Raw genomic sequence first — 19,160 nt, forward strand, 5'->3', positions numbered from 1 at the left:
CTCAACATTATGGCGCCGAAACAAATGGACGCTGTGTTTTGCTTCCGCAAGCTCGGCCTTCACGGTGAAGTTGCGGTTTTCAAACGAAAGCGACCTGGCGCTTACATCAGTAGGGCTGGCAAACGGAGCGTTTTCATGGCAATACGCAGAACACCATTGGAACCTCATTTGCCAGTGAAAATATGATAATTTGTTTTTTACCCTTCTATCTGGCAACAAAACTGACACCTTTTTTACAAGGAGTCATGTTTACATAGACCACAATACCTGCAGTCATAATGCAAACAAAAAAACATAACTCTGATAATGTGCACTGTCCTTGAAGTTGATTGGTCCACACCCCAGACAGCTTTCCTTAGAGCCTTTTGGCGTCATCTGGTCCAACCCATGTGAGACTAGGCTCTAAGGAAAGCTGTCTCGGTTGTGGACCAATCAACTTCAAGGACAGTGCACATTATCAGAGTTGTGTCTTTTGTTTGCATTATGACTGCAGGTATTGTGGTCTATGTAAACATGACTCCTTGTAAAAAAGGTGTCAGTTTTGTTGCCAGATAGAAGGGTAAAAAACCAATTATAATACGCAGAACGTTTTAATGAACGTGGCTAAAACGGACAGCATGTTGAGGGGGGCCGGCGAGTTTGCAGGCATCGAGCTTCTGTTTACCCTACGTGGTGGAAGATGTTTCTCTCATCAGGCGTGGCCATTAGCATGTGAAAGGAGAGCTCTGGACAGAGAAGGGAATACATATGCCTGCGCTACCGGCGCGCGTTGACAAAACATTGCCGTTGCTCGCAAGTGGCGGCAAGATGTTTGTCGGCGCGCTGTCGGTTTCCTCTGTGTGCGTCGTCGAGAGTTTGAAACGTCGCGTTTAATTAATTTGCGTGTGTTTTGACGAAAATTTTACCCCCCCGCCGCCCCCCCCACCCCCACTTCATCCCCTCCCATTAACGCAACACTGGGGGGGGGGGGGGCACGATCAGCTAAGCCATGCTGAGTCTCGAAAAGAGATCCAGCCGCTAATCTCCTGACCCCCGCTCCCCCCCCCCCCGCAACCTCCCTAGGGAATGGTCTGCCCCGCCGTGCAATTCAATGAGGCTATTCTCTGACAGGTATCGGTCACACCGATCATACTGCTTCATGGAGGGGGGGGGCAGGAGGGATGGTGGGCGGTGGGGGGGGGGGCATTCCAGGCAGTTCAACAAGAGGAGGTGAACTGCCGCGTGTGCGAAAGGTGTGAGGATCCGGACCAACCTCTGCGGTCATCGCTATCGGCCAGTTTGATGGAATATTAACGGTGCTGTCACCGTGCCCCCCCCCCCTGTCCGGTCCCCCCATGCCCCCCCCCCCCCCCCAGCGTCTTTCATTGACCTGGGATCTGCCTTGATTAGGGCCCTCCAGTGGTGTTTTTTTGTTTTTCCCAGCCCACCCCCACCCTCCCCGCGGCCCCAGTTGCCATGGCAGCTAATCTACACGCTATTGAACTATTGAGATGGAGAGGCAGTTTGGGCCCACAGCAAAGGCACGTTTAGGCGTCGGGAGTAATTAAAAAATAGAGCGAGTTGTGTGTTTATTTGGATTTGTGCGAGCTTCGCCCAGTGGCTGTCATCGGACAGATGGGGGGGCCTGCGTGTGCGCATCGGGGCTGTTGCGGAGGCTCCCCGGGTACAGAGGGCTCCGCTCGCGCTCAACAAACGGCACATTTGTGTCGTGGGCGTGCGATTCTCCAGTCCAGTTTTGCTCTGGAATCGTGAATTAATTGGGTCACAGTATAAGCTATTGAAACTACTTTTCTTTTTATCAAGCAAAGGTCCACTGGGCGCTGTGTAGCTCTTTCTTTGAGAAGCGACGTGGCCACAAATTAGATCTCAATGAAGTGGCTAATCACGTGGAAATTTATAGCAGCCAAATACTCCAACGCATCTTCTTAGTTATTTCGGTAAAGTCACGTAGAAGGGAAATAATAAAATAATAGAAATAAAACATAATAAAATAATTCTCACGACGTTTCGGCCACAACGCAAGCAGCCGTCCTCAGGTGAAGAACAGGTCTGTCGGAAAGACAGCATCTGAATGAATGTCTGTCGGAAAGACAGCGTCTGAATTCTTTCCAACAGACCTGTTCTTCACCTGAGGACGGCTGCTTGCGTTGTGGCCGAAACGTTGTGAGAATTATTTTATTATGTTTTATTTTTATTATTTCCCTTCTACGTGACTTTACCGAAAGAACCAAGAAGATGAATCGCTGCAGTCACGAAAGCTTTAAATCGAAACTCCAACGCATGTTTCCAAATGTGGAGGGGAAAACCAGAGGACCGAGAGAAATATCCACGTGACCACGGGGAGAACATGAAAACTCCAAATATACAACAGGCGTCAGTGTTGGGATCGAACCCACGACTTCCTGTATACCAGGCGAGGAAGTTAACATCCCGCCACCGTGGCGCCCACAATATACCGTCATCATATTTTTTCATCAGTCATGTCCAAGCCACTGCTGGATGCAATGCCTCCCCAAGTAATTTGTTAACTTCTCGCACGGTGCTACGGTACAAACAATCCGCCCCTACCACCTGCTCACGAGCTGATTTCATCACTCCATCTCTCCTGCCGGACATCCTCTGGAACGCGCTTTGACCCCGCTCGGTCATTAACCTTGACCGTCGGCCGTCGTCGTCCCTCGAGGCAACGTGCCCTGCCCCCCCAGCCCCCTTCTCTTGGCCGTTATGAATTCTCTTCAACCTCCGTAATGTGCTCTCTGATCTACGGCTTTGTTCGGTGATCCAACGGCTGACCTCCGATAACGACTGCACGACGGCGTTGCGCGGCAAACGTTTGTTTAGAGCGTTGCTGTCCGGTTGTATTCCGGTTGAGTTGCTATCGGTGTTGCGCTATCAGCGGGCCGAGGCGTCCGATGGGAGCCTTACGCCCATGAGTGGTGGCATCTCCCCCCAGAGAGAGAACTTTGCCCTCCACTCAGGAGGAGGTTGAGGCGCCCTCTAACATTCTCACTTTTCTTCCTCTTCACCGTCATGATTTATCGTCTTTTTCCCCACATTCCAGTTGTGTTGTTTTCCGTGTCGTGTTACAAGATGGGAATTGTCCATTCGCAACTATCGCAGGTGGAGGTGTATCACCCAAAGTTACAAAACGGCCCCCGAAAGGAGATATCAGAGAACTACTTCTGAGATCCATCCTCAAGTCACCTCGTTTAGCCACACACTAGGAGGCTGCTATACTATTCCCCATGTGACCTATGAGTGAATGCCCATTGCATGACAGTGAAATGTCGACGCGCCGCCGGTTTCCTCTGTGCCCCGGCGGTTGGTAGCCCCGGCAGTTGGTCGGCCCTCGCAGTCGGTTGGGGTGGTGGGTTGGTGCTGGCGGTTGGTTGGGGTGGTGGGTTTGTGCTGGCGGTTGGTTGGGGCTTTTTATCAGCCCTGGCGGTCGGTTGGTGTTGTTGGTTGTCCCTGGCGATTGTTTGGGGTGGTTTGTTGGCCCTGGCGGTCGGTCGGGGTGGTTGGTCGGCCCTGGCGGTCGGTCGGTGTGGTTGGTCGTCCCTGGCGATTGTTTGGGGCGGTTTGTCGGTTGATGTGGTTTGTTGGCCCTGGCGGTCGGTCGATGTGGTTGGTCGGCCCTGGCGGTCGGTCGGGGTGGTTGGTTGGCTCTGGCGGTCGGTTGGGCAGTAAGATGACTGTGAAAGGTAATGCTTAATAAAGGGGACCCGGTGATGGATATTGTATTGGGTTGCGGGGCCACACGTCATTGGTTGTTTTGTGACGGCGCTGTTTAATTAAGGGCTCCATGATTGGAGCCATTGTCCTCTCGGGAATTTGATTGACCGCTCCGAGCTCCCGCTAAAGTCCATTTCCCTCGATTTAAGTCCCTAAACGTCATCAGGCCTTCCAGGTGCCCTTCAATTAATATCCGCGACTTAACATAAGATTTCAACATCGTGGTTCTGCATGCCCCCCAGAATTTGAACAACTTTATTAAACCAGAAAAGCCTCACTAAGTCTCGGACTGTTTCACCAGGGTCCTGCAGTGGGACTTTTGGCGACCTTACGTCTTTAGGGGTGTGTGGTGCAAAAGAACTCCCGCAAAGAACGGCTCTCCGATACGCTTTCCGGGTCGTGACGCGACACGTGGTTAGGCGCGACGTCCGACGTTTCGCTCCACGTGGCTGTGGAAGGGAGGGGCGGGGGGGGGGGTGCTCCTTCGGCAACCAGATGCCGAGCACGCTGCAGAGCCACCCGGCACAACCGCGGGGAAAATCCGCACGGCAGCCGCGGCAACCGAACGTGCAATGCTTCCGTTCAGTTCGTTGGATCTCTGATCCCGTGGAATGCGGCCCAGAGAGCGGTTCTCCTCGGTAAAGAGGATGGCCGTGCGGGGAACGTTGCAAATTATTTTGATGAAGAGCGAGAGAGAGAGAGAAGAGAGGTGGAGGATGAGGAAAATGTGGGAAGAAGGCAAGAGTGACTTTGCACGCGCAGGTTTGTGAGCCGGGTATAATTGTTTGCAGCCGCGGGCTGCTGCTGCTGCTGCCTGGACGTGGGGTGGATTTACCAGGCGCCTGGGCCTCCAGCAGCACGGCTTTGGGAGGCAAGGGATTTGGGGGAGGGGGGTTACGGCGGTGGGGGGAAAGATGGTGGTGAGCAGGAGGGATTGGGTTGGGGATAAATAAGAATGGGTGCATTGTTATTGCCTGCCGTCAGCAGCACCGGCAGCGTATCGGTTCTATCTGTCAGACTGCCTGCGAGTTTTAGTCCTGGCGTTGACACAAGTCTAGAACAAGCCGGGAACAGTGCTGGCATTTTTCGCGATTAATTTCTGCTCCCCTCCCCTGCCATATGGCCATATTGTGTTATTATCGTGGTTGGGTGAGTGGGAGCAGTGAGCAGGTTGGTGAGTAGGTGCGTGGGTTGTTGTAACCTGCAATGTGGTGAGCAGTGAGTAGGTTGGTGGGTGGGTGGGTTATTTTGACCTGCAGTGTGGTGAGCAGTGAGTAGGTTGGTGGGTGGGTGGGTTGTCTTGACCTGCATTTTGGTGAGTAGTGGGTGAGTGAGCTTCGTGAGTGGACGGCACAGGCGGTCTGAACACGGAACGCAAATCAAGACGGGGCTTCCAGCTTTTGTTGACGTGTCTCTCTTCTCTCCGTGTCTCTCTTGTCTTCGGCAGAAGGTGTACAGCTCGTTCGCTTACACGGAGCGGATGTCCAACGGAGAGACCGAGGTGCAGCAGGTAACACCGGCGCCACCGCCACCACGGCCGTGCCGTCTGCGTAGCGATCGCACACAGCCCCCGTCGGCCCCTTGCGCGCAATAATTACGCCCGTCCGCCACAGCTGATTAATGTAACTGAGAGCTCAGCTTTCCCTACAGCCCCCCCCCCCCCCCACATATACCCCCCCCCCCCCCCGCCCACATATACCCCCCACCCACGACTTTCTCCAGAAAGCACATTCTGATCCAAAGTACGCACTTCCTCCCGTCCCGAGCGCCGTTTGCCGCTCGCCCCGTTCCAGTTGACGAGGCCGGTGTCTGCCCAGCGCCGTTTCTGGTGACGCGGCCCCGTTCCAGTTTTCGTTCGTCACGATGTGACTGTTGTTCGCGACGCCGCTTTCTCGCGCCGCTGGGGCTGCATTTCGAATTCGCGTTGCTCATTGCCTTTGTGGCTTCAAGTCGCGGTAGATGAGTCTCTCAAAAAATGCCCGCGTTGAGCGAAGAACTACTGGACCTGCACGGACGGATGGAAAAGCTAGCTGTTTTGTCGCATCATCCGTTACGAAAATAAATATTTCCTTAGCAGCGTCGTATCGGGCGACCCTAACGAGCGCCCCCGGGCTGCAACGCGCGGGCGAGAGAGCTCGTCCTCCTCACCGCTGAGTAGGGGGGGGGGGGGTGGGGGGGAGGTGTCCCGGGTAAGAGCCACCATCAGCAGCACAAGAATGCCAACTTGTGGCGGCCATCTGTTGGGCGCTGATGGCCAGTGGCGGTGGATCCCCGGCCCGCCTCCCCTTTGCCCCGATGAGAGCGTTTGCGCCGCTCTTCGCCAACTTCCCCAAGGGAAACTTTACGGCGGCCGAGATTGGCCCTTGCCATGATGGGTTTCTTTTATTATTTGAACTCGTGACACCCCCTGTGACGTTCCCTCTCTCCTTCTCAATGCAAGCACAAACGGGACCCACCCCCCCACTCACCCCCTCTGCTGCCTCCCACGACGCTCACGATTAGTTTGCGGTTTGCGTTGCGCGTTATTCAGTTTTGCTTTGCACTAGGAGACTCGGATCTTACGGAGAAGGGACAATGGCTATAAACATTTGGCAATTCATCACCAGCATTGGTTCAAGCAGGCGGGACTCTGGATGAGAGACGCTGAATGTCCAGAGAGGCTCCAGAGTTTGCCTGTATTGAAACCATTGCATCTGGAATGATGCAATCTCCCCAAAGGCACCGTGTGGCTGGTGGGAGGTGTGAAAATAAATTTTTCAAATGTTTATGCGGAGGGACAGATGTGTGAAGGAGGCACCACAGATTTCCCGTGTAAAATATCCGGCCTACTGCCTAAACGGGACCGTCTGTGTAACAAATAAAAAAGAAACTCAAACTCCTGCTACTTACTTTTGCCACAGCAGACCGTCTCTTCTCCACGCCCGGGCCGCCCCTGTGACTACTAAAATCTGCCTCTCTCCCGGCTCGCCTCCGTAGCTCGCCAAACGTCTGCGTGAGAAGTTCTCGCGCTACATGGACGTGGTGAGCCGCAACAAGCAGGTGGTGGAGGCGGCCTACACTGCTCACCTGAGCTCACCGCTCACCACGTCGCAAGACTGCTGCAACCTCCCGGCCTCCATGCTCACGTGAGGGCACGCACGCTCACAAGCACGCTCACTCGCTCGCTCACTTGCTCACTGTGCACCGTGTTCATCTTCATGGGCCATTATCAATCCACTGCTGGATGCAGGCCTCCCCAAGCCACCGCTGCCACCTCTCGCAATCCCACAATGCAGCAGGCCATCCGGCGCGTGGACCACAACGCATCCGTAGAGCGAACCGATTCTCGAATCGCCTCCTGGCCTCCCAAATCGAACAACCTTTAAGGGGAGGAAAATCATCCCCGGGGTTTAATCACTACCGAGGCCCGCACAGCCGGTAACTTTCAGCAAAAATTCCTTCGTCTGCTCCAGCTACCCCGACCGCCCCCCTCAACCAGCGCCAGCCCCGCCTTCCGAGGATCTTTGCCATCTTCGCCCGAGGGGTCGTCTCGCTGTGCGAGAGCAGCAAGAGCCGCCTCTGTGTCTGCGACATCTCGGTATTGAGCGAGAGATCGTTTCATTATAATTGTTCACCACTTCCTCTAACAGTGCAATAGCCGCGGGACGAAAGCGGCTTACACTCCACTCACCCACCGCTTACACTCCGCTCACACTCCGCTTACACTCCGCTTACACTCCACTCACCCGCTGCTCACCCGCTACTCACCCTCCACTCACCCGCCGCTCGCCCTCTGCTTACACTTCGCTTACACTCCACTCACCTGCCGCTCACCCGCCGCTCACCCTCCGCTCACACTCCGCTCACACTCCGCTTACACTCCGCTCATCCTCCGCTCACTCGCCGCTCACTCTCCGCTCACCCTCCACTCACTCGCCGCTCACCCGCCGCCCACCCTCCACTCGCACCCGGCAAGCTTCGGGAAGAGCAAACTGTTTGGGAGTTAGAAGCGCGTAGGTTTTGATGGTTACACGGTTGTATGGCTCTCTGGCGTTTTTTTTTTCGGGGAGTACCTAATGTTGTGCGGATGTCGGCGCGGCGTCCGACGTTCCGCCCCCGCTTGCCGGCCCGCTGGCTGCCAGAAATGGGGAAGCAGCTCCCCGGTGTTCGGAGCAACCCGATGAGACCACCGTGGTGGCGGTTGGCGCCGGCTCGCACAGTTGCGGTGGTGGCGGCGGTGGAGGTGCGATGGCAAATTTGTCTCTGCCCGTTTTGGGTTTCGCCCCTGGTCCCACCGAGCCTCCCAATCGCCCCCTGCACTCGCCGGCTCTCCTCGAGGGCCACGCTCGCTCGCTGCCACGGAGCAGAGCCCCATCGTGTCCGCCCCCCTCCCCCACCTCCCAGTACGACGACTGGGTCGAGATCGGCGCGCGGCACCGCAGAGCTGGACGGCGGAGCAACCGCTTAGGCTTGCGGGCCTGGCACGAGGTGGCACGCGGTGGGAGGATAAAGCCGCCACCACCACCCCCCTCCGTCGCTGATGTTTGGTGGTGACATCACCTCCTGTGGGCTCGGGAATTTGGCCACAGAGCAAACAACCGGAGTACCGGGTGGTGGAGGGGGAAGTGTGGGTGGGCAGGGTGCGGGCGGGGGGGGGGGCCTCACTCGACAGGCTCTTCGGGTTTTTGTTCCGCCTACTCGAGCGTTCATCATTTATCTTCCAAACAAACAATCCTCCTCCGCGCCAGCGAGCGGTGGATGTGGAAGAAGTAGTAAAACAAGTGAAGGGTAGCGCCGGCCGAGAGGAGTCTCGGGAGACGTCGCTGGTTTTTACGATGAAGGCCCAAAGTGGGGACGCATGCGGTGTTGCAGCCTTGTCAATCCACTGCTGGATGAAGGCATCTTCCCACGCCTGTAAACCGCCGAGCGGCGGAATAGGGCGCTCGCCCTTGGGCTTGCCACGAAGGACCGATGCGTCGCTTGCCAGGGGGTGCACGCGACGCATCGGCCCGTCGGTCACTCCGACTCCCAAGCCGAACCGCGCACGCGTGGACTCGCTCGACGCGTGCGCGTTTCGGAGTCGCCGCTGTGTAAATTGGCTCCCTTGAACCGTGCCGCCGCTGGAGGGTGCGCTGTCGCTCGCCACGGGGCGAAAGAGTAACCGATTCGTGAGTGGAATCAAATTGCAGCCCTGCAAGTGCTTGCTGCCGGTAAGGGTCTCCACGAGAGAGAGAGAGAGAGTGAGGGGGTGCTCTGTCTACTCTTCCTCGCTCGCCCAGACGTCTTGCAAAGTGTGGCTTCCCCCCCCCCCCCCGCCTCTTCCAGGACGTCTGGCCAGCGTCGAAGATTGAGCCAAATACCCTCTTAGAGGTCCCTGTCTTTATTGGGGAGGCCCCTTCCTCCAATAGTGGCACAAGCCAGCAGTTGCGAGGCTGCATCTTTACCTTTATCCTCGGGGAGAGGTGATATTACCACGGTGTGGGGGGGGGGGGTGTGGGGGGGGTTTAAGAAACTCACCTCAACGTTTCAACGTCCGCGCCGGGTTCGCGAGCCTAGCGTGCTGACACACTAACCCAGCGTCCCCACGGAGCGTGCAGAAGCATCGCTCCTCCCCGGTGAGTCTCGCCGGCAAGACTCCGGGCAAATTACATTTCGTGAGGATTCTCTTACGCTCCTTGACAGTTTGGATTTTCGGGCTTTGGGAAGCACAGGATCGGTGGTGGGGGGGGGGAACGAAGAGCGAATTTTTTTTTATGCTTTCACGACGTTTATTAAGTTTGAGGTTTTGCCAGACGAGGTTACGGTTTTGCCAGACGAGGTTACTTTTTTTTTTCCGTGGAGTTCAGCAGTGTGTATTCTTGCTTAATGGTGAAAAAGCACAGACTGTTATTTTTTGGTATTTATTTAACGATGCTCCCTGCGTTTACCGCGGGGGGCTTTCGCGGTCGCGCCGCTGTACGGCTCTCCCGGCGCGTTTCTTGTTTTCGGTTTCGCGCCGCGTGCCGTTTGGCACGATGTCCGACGTTTCGCTCCACGCGCCGCCAGCTTCGTCAAGAGCGCTGAACTAGAGCGGCTCTCGTTATCCTTCGGCATTTACGCTGCGGCTAGCCACTGCCAGCTCCGGATGCCGATTGCACTCGAGGGAGAAAGGTGAGCCCCTCTCGGTTCCAGTTCCTGGAGCGAAACGTCGGACATCATGACGATGTCCGAACAGCACGCTGCAGCTCGTTGCCACTGACAAGCGACGGGGGGTGGTGTGGGTCAATGTCCATCCCTGATTTGGGCTGCTCCTAGCCCCACTGTGGCTCCATCTCTCACCCCACCACCCCTTCTCCCTCACCGATTCCACTTGGCCACTCGCACTGCCACCAGCTGCTGCGCGGGCTCGTGTCCTTCCCTCCTTCCCCGCAAAAATAACAAAAATTAAACGCGCTTTAAAAAGTATATACTTAATCATAAACCCGAGGTCTGGAAATGATGGTGAGACGAACCAGGTCCCGGAGAGAGCCCGCGGGGATGGCGAGATATTAGGGATTCCGTTTCGGGGCCCAGCAGAGTCCCGTTTGTTCGTCTGGGAAAGCCTCTCCCCCCTCCCCGAGTCTCCGTTCCACTCAAGTTCAATTTATTAGGTATATAGCCCTGTGAGCCATTAGGCTCTTGAATCGGGTGCAACCGCAACAAACAAAAAACAAAAAGATGAACAAAAAACATCTTAAAGTAAATATGTGACTAAGTGCAAACAGAAAATCCAAGAAAAGACAGCAAAATATTGCAGAAAAACACCGCACACCAACGCTGTGTGCAAAAATCCCAGTGGGATGCAAGTCAAACAACAACAACAACCACAAGACAACTTAGAATTAAGGCCATAAGTCTAACTCTGTACTAGAACAAACAAACATGGGAGAGTTTGGCTCCACGTGCGAGGAATCGGGAGGACCCACAGAAAAACCCCACAGCGTTGCGTGGGGATAACAACTCCCGAGGATCGTGCGTTTGTCCCACCTTCGTTAAAGTTTCGTTTTTTCACGGCTCACTTTTTTTGTCTCGCCGTTATGAGGAAACCACTAGCTTTCACTGGCGCAGTGCCAAGATCCCCAGGTCACCTGGGGTCACGTGAGCGGTTCTGCAGCAGACCGCTGCAGAACCGGTCGCTGTGGCAACCCGCAGTCGGTGGTGGTGAGCGAGAGTGCCGCGGTTTGAGTGTCCAGGAGCGTTGTCGTTGTTGTGTTTCGTGAGGACGAGACGCGCGAGAGTTTTTCCGTTTGGCGTCCCGCGCCGCCCCGACTCCTCCACGGAAGGCCGTGAGCAGAGGTCGAAACCGGGTACCCGATACCCGTACCCTACCCGATACCCGGCTACCCGTACCCAGCCGGGTACGGGTACGGGTAGCCGTTTGCGACCCTGGTGCGGCCGGGTACGGGTACGGGTACTGGTAGGCCGTGAGTCACTGGTGAGTAACCGTTTGTCACTCATTTCGGGTAGGGTACGGGTACGGGTAGGGAACGGGTACCCGTACCCGGCCGGGTACGGGTACCCATTTGCGACCCTGGTGCGGCCGGGTATGGGTAAGGAATCAAAACCCGTTTGCGACCTCTGGCCATGAGAGATCGCGTCTGACCCATCCCCTTGTCGAGCGCTGATCCTTGGAGGAGCGAAAAGCAAACTTTTGAGTGGAGTCGGGGGGGAGGGGCACTTTTGAACCGACCGTACTTGCGTCAAAGTGCGCTTCTACCAGTTGAGCAAAAAAAAAATAGTTCAGAAACCCCTGGCAAACACGTGTGACCCCTGGTTCATATCCTGCTGCCTGTGGGGGTCCGAGCATGCCGCCAGAGTCTGTGTACAGCAGGAGGCGGGGGGGGTTGGAGTGGGGGAGGTGGGGAGGTTTCTTGGCTCGCTGCCTGCTCGCATTTTCCGTCAGGTGCTCGAGTTACGCGGCCATCTTCCTTGTCCAGCACGCTGCTCCACTTGAGCGGCTTACGAAAGCTCTCCGCGCTGTTGTTTTGGGGTGTGGGGTGGGAGAAATATAAACGATTCTCTCCCCCTCTATCTCTCTCGCTGCCGGGGCCCCATCTCTGCGGCCGCTGCTTGGCGGAGTAGCGTTTGCTGGCGGACGTCCTTGATGTTATCCTGAGCTCTATGATGAAAATTAATGCTCAAGGTATAGGTGCAGCCCCATGCAATTCCCTGCACGCGCCACGCTTGGCCATCCGGACGCAGACGGGCTGGGGAAAACGCAGTCGCTCGCGTGAACGGTGGGCGGCAGAGCAATGCGTGGAAAAATTGTTGTGCTGTACTCCTACACTCCCTCCCCACCTTCACTCAACTGCAATAACTGGTGTGGTGAGGTGCAGTCATGAAACTCGCAGCATGGGATGCGAACCAGCCAGCACGTGTGTGTGTGTGTGTGTACACGTGTGTGCATGTGTCCCAGTGGGTAGCGGTTAGCGTGCTGCGCTACGAACCTGGCGACCCGAGTTTGATTCCCTGCTCACGGCCAACACCAGTGACAATTATCTGAACCGATCCTGGGCCTCCCCCGAGGTCGACTCGGCCTCAAATGAGTACCTGGTGCGGTGCGTAAACATCGCCACTGGGGGAGACAAAGGCGGTTGGGCGTGGTGCTGGCCACCCCACCCCCTCGTGTACCATTCCGGCCTTCATAGGTGCTCGATAACCGCACTTTGACCCCCAAGCAGCCTGTGATTGGCTACGCGAGGGATCTTTACCTGTTGTGCGTGTCCCACGTGTGCGTCCAGGTACGACGGTAACTTCAACAGCAACGTGTCCAAGGCGATGAGCTGCGACCGCCTCTCCAGCACCGTGAACAGCCGCGTGTTCAACCCCGGCCGGGACTTCAACCCAGGTACCACGCGGGGTCACGTGCGTGCGCCGCCTCCGCAGGGCTTTTTGCCGATCCACCTTTTGCGGCACCCTGTTGTTTGGTGGTGCCGTTTGCCTCTCTCGAGGCCACCGCGCACGTCTCTAAAACAACATGCCGCTCGCCTGACGTGGCCACATGGCCCGGTGGTCAGAGTGCTGAGCCAGCATCGCTGGGCCACGCGGTAAACCGCTACAGACTACGCTCCTTCAACGGAGGAGGGGGAGGAGGAGGAACAACACGAACTCTCTCCTGAAGCCACCTCCTCGTGGCCAGCAGACCCCAACATTGGCATTGAGCTCCTGGACCGATTGCTGAAATACGCAAGAACGGAACAGCTGAGATCTCGGGGTTCGAATCCTTCGGATTGTGGTACAGTCATTGTCATTGTGGTCGGATAGGTCAGAGGTCGGAGAGCTGAGCCGGTACCACCTAGGCCCTGGGTTCAGATCCAGGTTACAGCCGCCTGTCATTAAACCGGGTTCTCAAGCAAAGTGAGTTGATGATCTCGGCTTGATCACACAAAAAAAAACTCGCATTAAATTGGTTCTGCACTTAATGTGGCAAAACCCCAGCACTGAGCGTGAAATATATTGGTTTCGCCGTCATGCAACGAACGTTACTGTCTGCTACTGGGTGTGGAAAGTGCTGCCCCCCAACTGTGTGGACTGGAGGTCACTTGACGGCAGCTCCGTGGTATCCGCTTCCGTGGGCCGCTCGCCAAACACGGAGGGTCGAGCTGTTGTGCGACATTTACGAACGGACTCTTCCATCTCGTGACGTGATGCCGATGGCGCCTTTCGGGGGTGGATAAATTGGGGAAAAGGTTTAAATAAACAATGTAAGGCCGCTCGCTCGCTAACTGCACGCGCTGTTACTTGCTGTCGGGCCCAGCCGGCCGCTTGAACAGCGCGGCGACCGCACCAGGGCCGTGGTGCGGTCGACCGGCCGCGTCACAAGGTTCGCAGTGGCCAAATTCGTTCAAAAGATCCATAAGATCGTTTGAACAAATCGCCACCCCCTACTATGCCCGTTTGTGAAACACGGTTCATTTGTCAAAGCCCCCCCCCCCCCCCCACTCCATTCCCCACCAGGCCAACCGCTATCGTTCATGAAACACGTCGCTGCTAATCCGAGCGAAGCACCGAGTTAACGAAGAGCGGGCGGGTGTGCGGGCGGGCGGGCGGGCGAGCGGGCGGGCGAGCGGGCGGGCGGGCGAGCCATGCTGTCGAGCGGCTCATGTGGTACGATGGGGACGGCTGCCATGGCGGGGCGTCAATAATTAACGAGTGCCGTCACGCGTGGGGAGAGAGAAGAGCGTGGCGCGGCTCGCGGAGCGTGACTGTCTCGTGCCGCCCCCCTCGCAAATTACCGGAGGTTGCTGTCAACGACGGCAGTGACGGCGACGGCAGCCACTGTGGTGGGTTTTTGTACGTAATTAACGGAGCCGATCTCCAAACCGACGGCGACGCCGCCACAAAAATTGCTCTTAATTGAGCGAGCCTGTTGCACCTGAAGCGGAGTTAATTGCGTGGGGGCCCGTCGTGGCGTTCATCCCGGGGTTTTACTCGAAGACCGTGGAGCGCAGATTTGAATCGTGACCAATGGCTCCGATTAAATTCACCGCCGCCGAAATGTTTCTTAATTTGCCAAACGCTTTGAGGTTTTGGGAAGGGGGGCGTGGTGGGTGGGGGGGGGGTGCCGCTGTGTGTTCCCGCAGCCATGGGCGGGCGTTCTCTTCATCATTATTATTAAGTCTCCTGCTTAAATTTTTAATGGCCGGCTTGGCGCTGCGCATTGGGATTATTCTTCCTTACGATCATCGTCCTAGTTTATTTTTTCTTTCTTTCGTTTTTTTTCTTTCTTTAGTTTTTTTACCCAGCCGATAAAACCTGGGATTCTCGCACGTTCTCCGTGAGCGTTTGAGGGGGGCTGTTATTCACAACTCAAGGAGGAGTTTAGAGAGAGCCACTTGGCTGTTCACAACGACGCCCTCAGCGTGTCAACCGGACCGCGTGTCTCCAACGCAGCAGAGGCTCGCCTCTGTTGGGCTGCCTTGCCGGCTTGTTCATTCTTAACTTGACCTCAACAAAGAGGTGGTGGTTACGATAGTGGATATGCTGGATGTGACGGAGGTGACAGAGGTGGCGGTTGTGACACGGCTGGCGGTTGTGGCGGTAGTGGTGAACCTGGCGGGTGGACGTGTTGCCCGCAGTGCTGGTGGACAACCTCAAGGTGAACCCGAGTGTCAAGTGGCAGTACTACAGCTCGGAGGAGGGCGTCTTCACCGTGTTCCCCGCTCACCGCTTCTCCTGCAAGGGGAACTACGAGCACCGCAGCCGGTACGGGAACCCTGCGGCACGACACCGGCCTCGTCACCGCCGTCGACCATCGGCCGTGGTCAATCCGCTGCTGGATGAAGGCCTTTCGCGAACCGTCGCCGCCTCGCGATGCCTCGCGCCGCTGCCATTGTCCAATTTCCCCAAGCTCGTTTAAATAACCTCGCTCGTTTACACAAACCGATTAGATTTATTTTTTAATTGTCAATTACACCTTGGTGCTGTTTGTGGGTGGCCGCTTGACGCTTTTGTGGGGCGAGCCGCTCGCGTTGCGCTCCGTTCTTCCGCTGCCACTCCGTCTCTATCCCCGACCATCGGCCAGCGTCCCTTCTGGCCGCGACAACTCCTGCCAAGGCCCCGCTCGCGTTTCTCAACGGTTGGAATGTCACGTCGGTCGCCTGCGTGCGGCCTCCAATCTGCGCGTTCCTCCCTTTCTGTCGCTCGTCGCGATTGCGACGGTTGTGACGAAGGTTTGTCGGTTGTTGACTTTGTGACGGCGATTGTGGTGACGGTCGCGGCGGTTGTGACCGTTGCGGCGCTGCAGGCCGGTGTACGTGGCGACGGTGCGGCCCCAGTCGAAGCACGTCGTCATCCTCCTGGACGTCGGCGCCTGGACCACGGAGGCCCAGCTGAGGATCGCTCGCGACGCCGCCACCACCGTCATCTCCGCCCTCAACCACCACGACAAGGCAACGCCACGCTCGCTCGCTTACTCACCAGCTCACTCACACACTCGCAAGCTCACTCGCTCACCAGCTCACTCACCCAGTCGTTCGCTTGCTCGATCCTCACATGCTTGCTTGCTCGGTCATGAGCTCAATTATTCAGGTGCTTGGTCACACACTCACAAGCTCAATTACTCACCCTCTCATTCATTCGCTCGCTCACTCGTTAACTCGCTTACTCGCTCGCGAGCCTAGTTACTCAAGTGCTTAGTCGCTCGCTCGGTAGCTCACCCAGTTGCTCGCTCACTCACTCGGCCCGTCGATGTCTGTTATCCTTCGCTGGAAGAAGATTCGTCAGAAACAAGTCAAAGTGGTGGTTTTGTTTTTCTCAAGCGAGCCGCATCGAGGCGTTGCCCCTTTTCCGTCGGCAGAGCCTCGGGGGGGCGTGCGCTCTCGTCTCACTCGGCGTGTGTCGCCCGCACAGCTCGGCGTGCTCGCAGTGTCGGACGCGGCCAAGGCCTGCCCGCTCGACTCCTGCTACCGCACGCTACTGTCGCCCGTCACCGCGGAGACGAGGCGCAAGATGGCGGCGTTCGTCGCCGCGGCGAGGCCCACGGACGCGCCTACCCAGCATGCACTGGGCTTCCGCCGCGCCTTCCAGCTGCTGGCGGCCACGCGGGAGCTGGGACGGACGCGTGGGGGGCGGCACCACCAGGGTCCGTGATGACCGCGACTCGTTCGGGATTGCACCCCACACTCGCTCACCGCACTCGCCACACTCGCCGCACTCATCGCCCCCACTGGCGGACTTGTGGCTGCACAGAGACGGCTGCCGCCAGGGGTGCCCTTTTTGGAGATGTGATGCGAGGTATATTGAGTTGCAAAGACATTTCAGCGCCACGTAAATGCAAAGATTTTAATTTTTACGACTGTCATCAGCCATGATCACTCAGCTGCTGGATGAAGGCTCTCCAAGCCATGTCGGCCATTACAGTTCATTGAGAGTACTTCTTCACTGGTTGGTGAATGAAGAGCCCAGAGCACTGGTTGGTCACACGGCAGTCAACTAAATGTGTTTTAATTCTCAAAGCTGGAATTTTTGCAAATGAAATGGGAGAAAAAAAAAATCCACATGTTGGTTTTTTTGTGTGCAGTTATTGGTGGCCCAGGCTGAGCCAATCATTTCCCTATGGTTTCATCACAGTGGTGTGACAACCGGGATGTGAAACCAGCTGGGCCATCTCCGCGGTCCGAGCCCGGTGGGCCACTCGGCCACCGGCGACGCTAATCGAACGCAACGAACGCTCGCAGAACAGAATTCACCGCTCGAGCACCGATCGTAAAAGCAGACTCTTAAAATTCCTCTTCGTGCAACTCGGTTCGAACCCGTCACCTAGTACTGTGCCTCTTGGGTAGATCCCCAGCTCTAGGGCTTAAAAGCAGCGCGCATTAAACGGTGCTCGCAATTTATGTATTTATTTTGCGTTTCAAAGACGGGCTCTTAGCTTTTAAGATAATGACGGGGCCCCCGCTGCCACTGGCGTCGGGGGCGCTGGAGAGTGCCACAGGGCGCACCGCCTCGCAGCTGGAGACACGCTCGGGAAATGATCGCTTAGCAGAGCCGGCGAAAAGTAAACTGCGTGACACGGCGTCTTCTTCCATCGGCATGATTCGCAGACGCTCCGCGTTGCAATTATGTAGCGTGTGCGCACGCGTGTCTTGTGTGTGCGCGTGCCACTCACGGGAGCGGTGGCGCAGCGGTTAGCACGCTGCGCGATGAAACTCAGCGACCCGAGTTCGATTCCCGCTCAAGGCCAACATCGGTGACGAATTTCTGAACCGGCCTCGCTGCTCGGCGTTTGTTGATGGAGGCAGGGAGCATAGACGTGGGAGCGTAGAAGTACAGTGCAGCAAAGGGTATATTGCCGCAGTGCCCACTGCTGCCCGTGGCATAGGCCTGCAACTGGTCCACTCGCAGCCATCGTCGACTAAAAATTTAAAATAAATCACTTTATATTCTTGGTTCTTTCGGTAAAGTCACGTAGAAGGGAAATAATAAAATAATATAAATATAAAACAATAAAAATTCTCACGACGTTTCGACTGCAACACAAGCAACCATCATCAGGTGTGAAATCCACAGCAAAAAAAAAATTATCAGGTGTCAAATCCACAGCAAGAAAATTTTCTTGCTGTGGATTTCACACCTGATTGATGGTTGCTTGTGTTGCAGTCGAAACGTCGTGAGAATTTTTATTGTTTTATATTTATATTATTTTATTATTTCCCTTCTACGTGACTTTACCGAAAGAACCAAGAATATGAATCCCTGCAGTCACGAAAGCTTTAAATCAAAATAAATCACTTTGTTGGCGATTTGTTTTTGGCGCTCGTGTTTCGTTGGCAACTAAATTTAACGCCGGTGTGGTGTCCCTTCACGTCGCCCTTAGCAACGGCAGAGGTGGTGGACATGGTGATCGTGTACCTGTCGCCGGGGGTGACGGGAGCGTCGCCGGGCGACGACGAAAAGCGGCAGACGCTGGCGGTGGTCGCGACCGAGAACGCCGCCCTCAACAACTCCGTCATGATCCTCACCTACGCGCTCATGAACGGTACAGGCGCGACGCCCCCCCCTCGCCCTGCCCCCACGGTTACCACGGCGACGCGAAGGGCCTCATCTCAAGTGCCGCCCCCTCCCTGGTGTTTGTGTTTGCGAGGGGCTCTTCATCCTGGGCTCTCCTCATGCCCGCCCCTCGTTTGTTTTGCGTGACTCCAGCGTTTGTACTGCCGAATGGTGCGAAACTAGTTCAGCCTACATACACTTGTACGTGGTATACATGTCAATCCACTGCTGGATGAGGCCCCTTCCCCAGAACGTGTGGCCCACAAGGGTTGTGTGCAATGCAAGGCAATGTGGATTGCTTACACTGTCTGAATTCAACTGCATCTCACTCGCCGATGGCATTATCCCCACTTGGTACTGTATTTTTTTTTATGTTGATTATGTTATTGTTGTCGTCGTCGTCCACGTTTGGCAGAAGCGACGATGGGGCTCCGCGAGCTGGCCTTCCTGCGCGACCTGGCCGAGCAGAACTCGGGGAAGCACGGCATCCCGGCGGATCGCCCGCCCTTCGACGACCGCCCCCGCGCCGCGCTGTTCCCGCAGGCCTCTTTCTCGGGGCCACCGGCGGCGCCGCCCCTCCCGGCGGCGGCCTGGGGCCCCCCACTCGCCCCCGCGCCCAAGGGCACCATGATGGTGCTCAACCCGCTGAGTAACCTGGAGACGACAGTGGGCAGGTTCTACACGAACCTCCCCAACCGCATGGTGGACCGCGCCGTCGTCAGCCTGCCGCGACGGGACGACGTGGGCGACGGTGAGGACGACCGCGGGCACAGCGTCTCGTACCGGTGACGACCGTCCGAACCGGTTTCTCGGGGGCCTTCCCCTGGGTCGACTCGGCCTCAAATGAGTACCCGGTGCGATGTGTCAACATCGCCGCCGAGGAGACAACGGCGGCCGGGCGTGGTGTTGGTAAACCCCACCCCCCCTCGTGTGCCGTTCCG

At 56.6% G+C, this 19,160-nt stretch overlaps 1 protein-coding gene across 3 annotated transcripts in view; it reads left to right on the forward strand.

Moving 5' to 3' along the window:
* Positions 1 to 19,160, forward strand: part of CACHD1 (cache domain containing 1) — a 58,525-nt gene that overhangs the window by 14,982 nt on the left and 24,383 nt on the right. For 2 of the 3 annotated variants that reach the window (XM_061564067.1, XM_061564062.1), the window contains exons 2-9: positions 5,180 to 5,242; positions 6,709 to 6,857; positions 12,471 to 12,577; positions 14,808 to 14,934; positions 15,476 to 15,620; positions 16,081 to 16,312; positions 18,047 to 18,208; positions 18,635 to 18,970. In XM_061564067.1, the coding sequence (XP_061420051.1) occupies positions 5,180 to 5,242; positions 6,709 to 6,857; positions 12,471 to 12,577; positions 14,808 to 14,934; positions 15,476 to 15,620; positions 16,081 to 16,312; positions 18,047 to 18,208; positions 18,635 to 18,970 (1,321 nt within the window). Of the gene's footprint in view, positions 1 to 3,623; positions 3,702 to 5,179; positions 5,243 to 6,708; positions 6,858 to 12,470; positions 12,578 to 14,807; positions 14,935 to 15,475; positions 15,621 to 16,080; positions 16,313 to 18,046; positions 18,209 to 18,634; positions 18,971 to 19,160 lie in introns of those variants that run through there. The other variant, XM_061564076.1, reaches the window with a different exon arrangement.

Source organism: Lethenteron reissneri, chromosome 4, assembly GCF_015708825.2.
Source record: "Lethenteron reissneri isolate LAM-NWPU_2019-01 chromosome 4, ASM1570882v1, whole genome shotgun sequence".
Classification (NCBI taxonomy): domain Eukaryota; kingdom Metazoa; phylum Chordata; class Hyperoartia; order Petromyzontiformes; family Petromyzontidae; genus Lethenteron; species Lethenteron reissneri.